General features: G+C 35.7%; 1 protein-coding gene across 1 annotated transcript in view; it reads right to left on the bottom strand.

Annotated features, from left to right (window-relative positions):
- The window catches only part of SNX2 (sorting nexin 2), a 69713-nt gene that overhangs the window by 35968 nt on the left and 29628 nt on the right, over nt 1-4117 (bottom strand). Inside the window, exons 5-6 of the mRNA XM_012664259.1 lie at nt 2601-2644; nt 824-975 (exon numbers count right to left, since the gene is read on the bottom strand). Coding sequence (XP_012519713.1) covers nt 824-975; nt 2601-2644 — 196 coding nt within the window. The remainder of the gene's footprint in view (nt 1-823; nt 976-2600; nt 2645-4117) is intronic.

The following is a 4117-nucleotide window of genomic DNA, read 5'->3' as shown; positions in this document are numbered from 1 at the left end:
ATTTTTGAATTTAAAAAAAGAATAAACTGATCTAAATACATTAGGTTTCAAAAGCATAACACGTACCAACAAAATTGCTTCTCAAACCAAATGTTTAAAAAAGTAAAAACAATTTAAAAATTAGCAAAATTTATCTTAAATATCTCTCAGAATAATAATCTAAGTATTAAGAAAAGTAAAGTAAGGTAAATAAAAACCAATGACTAAAAAAGATTGAAAAAAATACTACAAAATTTTAAGAGATGAGAGATGTCTTTTAATGGTGAGACAATGAAAGTTTTCTTACTCTATTGTAATTTTCTGCATTTTCTTTTAACTCAGCCTTTATTGCTTGTACAAGTAGAAATGTGTTTAAACATTAAACTGAGGTATGAAATAAACTAAGATGAATTTAAATAGGTTTTATGTGAGATGAGGCTAGATCCAATTTTCCTTTCAGACAATGTACAGCTGAGGGTCAAACACCTCCATCCCTTAGAAAAATGTTACTATATTAATAATATGAAGTATTCGCTGAATGTGACTCAGTAAAACGGTATTCTAATGACCCTAAAAGGTTAGGGTTTCCAATTGCTTTGAACTTGGTAAATTTCAACCCAATATTTAACATCACAATATTACATAAATCAAAATCCTTCGATGTTAGAAAATAAAACTGTTAGCTATATGTTCTTCAAGCAATGCATAATTAACATAAATGGGATACTTAAACTCAGTATCTCTAGACATTGTGAAATGGTGACAGTGAATGATTATGGAATCCACAAGTCCATACAGTTAAAATTGAACTAGTAACAGTAATAAATGTTAATTTTTTAAAAACTTGTGCTTACCTACTATACTCTTTTCTGGAGCTGGTGGCACAATATAACCGACATGTAAATACTTGCTTGCTAATTTGCTGTGCAAACCAAGAAAGTCACTGAATCTTCTTTTCACTGAAAATTCACTCTTACTGAACATGGAAAGAGAAGTCTACAAGTGAAGAAGACGTACTTGAAATTTTGAACATTAGAAGTTAATGTTATACATAATTGTGAACACATAGATGTTATCTACTTTGCAAAAGAATGCCAAGTATCTAACTAACATGGTACGTAGATTTCTAAGAAAAACCTAAATCATAGACGTTTTTTATAGAACCTAAGAGGACAGAAAATAATTGCTTTATTCTATCCTTGACTCATCTCATCCACTCTATGCTAATAATTTTTAAATCTTTACTTCTGGCCTAGATCTCCTTCTGAAGTTCAGTCCAATATATCCAAACGTCCAAGGGATACCCCCACTTAATCTCCTGGGCTCTTCAAATTCACCGTATTTTCCCCTGCTGGAAAATAAGTTATCTGTATTGTTTACTACTATACCTCAGTGCTTGCAACAGAGTCTGACACCACAGTAGGTATTTAATAAATATTTGTCCAATGAATTAACAAATACCACCCTATCCTGTGTTCCTCCCCATGTTGCCTTTCTCCATTGTATCACTTTCCCAACTACAAAGTTCCTTTAGTCAATAACTTAAGCATCCCTCTCCTTCCTCACCCCTTACAACCAAGTCCTGCTGATTCTAACTCCTACATAACTCAAGAAGCCATTTACTTTGCTCATCTCCAGAACCACTTCTTTAGTGTATAAAGTATTACTTCTCAGAGCTAGGATGGCTGCAACAGACTCTCTCTCTCTCTCCTTTAACATTGGAAGCCCTACAATCCTTTAATAATTGCAGTGGCCTCTTTTTTTTTCTTTTTTTTCCTCGCTCTGTTGCCTGAAGTAGAGTACAGTGGTGTCATCATAGTTCACTGCAACCTCAAACTCCCAAGTAGCTGAGATTACAGGCATGTGCCACCACGCCTGGCTAATTTTTGTATTTTTTGTAGAGACAGGGTCTTGCTACGTTGCTCCGGCTGGTTTTGGACTTGAGGCCTCAAGTGATCCTCCTGTCTCCACCTCCCAAAATGCTGGGATTACAGGAGTGAGCCACCGTGCCCGGCCTACAGTGGCCTCTTAACTGGAAATTCTGACCTCTTTTATCCTTCCTATTCATATTGAAGCCAAGGAGATCTTTCTAAAACAAGAATCTATTTGTGCTACATTCTTGTTTCAATCTCTTCAATGGCTCTCCATCATTCTTAGGATAAAGCTCAAACTCCTTAATGTGGCTGTTCATAATTCACAGAAGCTTAAGGCCAAACAATTCAATCATGCATCACTTCTTACACATCCTAGAAAGTCCAATGCTTTCTTGACTCTTGTCTTTTGCACAAGTAAATCCCTTTGCCTAGAACAAGCATTCTTCGCCTTCCTTCTCATCCTTCCCGGATCCCTTTGCGCTCCTTTGTCATGGCTTAGATACTACTTTCCCCAAAAACCCTTTCCTGACCCCTCAGGTTTAGATTAGGTCCCTTCCTGAATACTCTCAGAGAACACACTACTTTTAAGTATCAAACCACTCACAACTCATTTTAACCGCCTCTTGCAATCCTTAATAGATGGTAACCTTTACGAAGAAAAGAATTACTTCCCCCTTAATGAACGTCATATCCTCATACCACACATAGTAAATACTTAATATTTTTTTAAAGGAGCAAGAGGCTCACCTTTGTTGTTACTCTATATGCCATGTAAGCATTCATGCCATCACCTGTAAGAAAAGTCAAACAACACTATTAAAAATCACATGTTTAAAAATAAAACCCTGGCCGGGCGTGGTGGCTCAAGCCTGTAATCCTAGCTCTCTGGGAGGCTGAGGTGGGCGGATTGTTTGAGCTCAGGAGTTCGAGACCAGCCTGAGCAAGAGCGAGACTCCGTCTCTACCAGAAATAGAAAGAAATTAATTGGACAACTAAAATTATATAGAAAAAATTAGCTGGGCATGGTGGCGCATGCCTGTAGTCCCAGCTACTCAGGAGGCTGAGGCAGGAGGATCACTTGAGCCCAGGAGTTTGAGGTTGCTGTGAGCTAGGCTAACGCCACGGCACTCACTCTAGCCCGGGCAAAAGAGTGAGACTCTTGTCTCAAAAAAAAAAAAATGTTTGTATTTCAATATACATAATTCCAAATCAGTAAACTTAAGTTCAATTAATATTTTCATTTCTTATGAGTAATAATTAAGGTTCTTTACTTTGAGGTGACAAAAATAAAAATAAATGTAACCCATGAATTTGCTAAATGTTTTCCCTCTTGCAGATTTTCTAACGGCATGCTCTTATTTATTTATCATAGCTGGTTTTATAACAGTTTTAAAAAAAGCTCTTTCACAGAGTTGTTTACAACACTTCAAATTTAAAAAATAAAAGTCACGTTAATCATTTCCATATTGGCAACTGCCATTTTAGACTGCAGATTTTTCTGTTTTATTCTCCTGTTCTTTTTCCATTCAAATGTGTATTGCGTCCAGCACTTGAAGGTTCCACCAAAAACAAAAATGTATTCTCTGGAAATAAAGTACTGATACATGCTACAACATAAAAGAACCTTGAAAATATAATACTTAATGGAAGAAGCCTGTCACAAAGGCCCATATACTACATGATTCCCTTTATATGAAACGTCCAGAATAGGCAAATCTATAGAGAAAGAAAGTAAATTCATGATTGCCTAGGACTGGAGAGGATGGGGAAGTTAGGAGATGATGGCTAAGGAATACTGGATTCCTTTTTGGGATAATAAAAATATTCTAAAATTGACTGTGGTAATGTATGCACAACTCTGAATACACTAAAAGCCACTGAATTATATACTTTAGATGGAGGAATTATAAAGTATATGAATTATATCTCAATAGAGCCTTTAAAAAACATTATGTAAAACCTTGCAATTCTTCAGGTTGGTACAGCTGGTAAATAATTAACCTACTAATCATTTATTCATGTTTTGTTTAACAAAATTCCATTGACATACATGATTTGAAAAGGAAGACTCAGCCACCTAAAATTACCTACCCTAACTGAACTACTGGATGTGGGATGTGAATCACTTAACATACTATTTCCCTGAAAAAAGTCTCATCATTATGTAGCTATTCACTTCTTTTTTTTCCCACTCATGCTACTTCCTAGAGGTACGTACCTATTATGGGACACTGGGAGAACAACAACAATTAAAAAAAAAAAAA

Source organism: Propithecus coquereli, unplaced genomic scaffold (assembly GCF_000956105.1).
Source record: "Propithecus coquereli isolate 6110/MARCELLA unplaced genomic scaffold, Pcoq_1.0 Scaffold88, whole genome shotgun sequence".
In the NCBI taxonomy this organism is placed as follows: domain Eukaryota; kingdom Metazoa; phylum Chordata; class Mammalia; order Primates; family Indriidae; genus Propithecus; species Propithecus coquereli.
The sequence above is the reverse complement of the archived record's forward strand: the minus strand, read 5'-3'. Positions and strand labels throughout refer to the sequence as shown.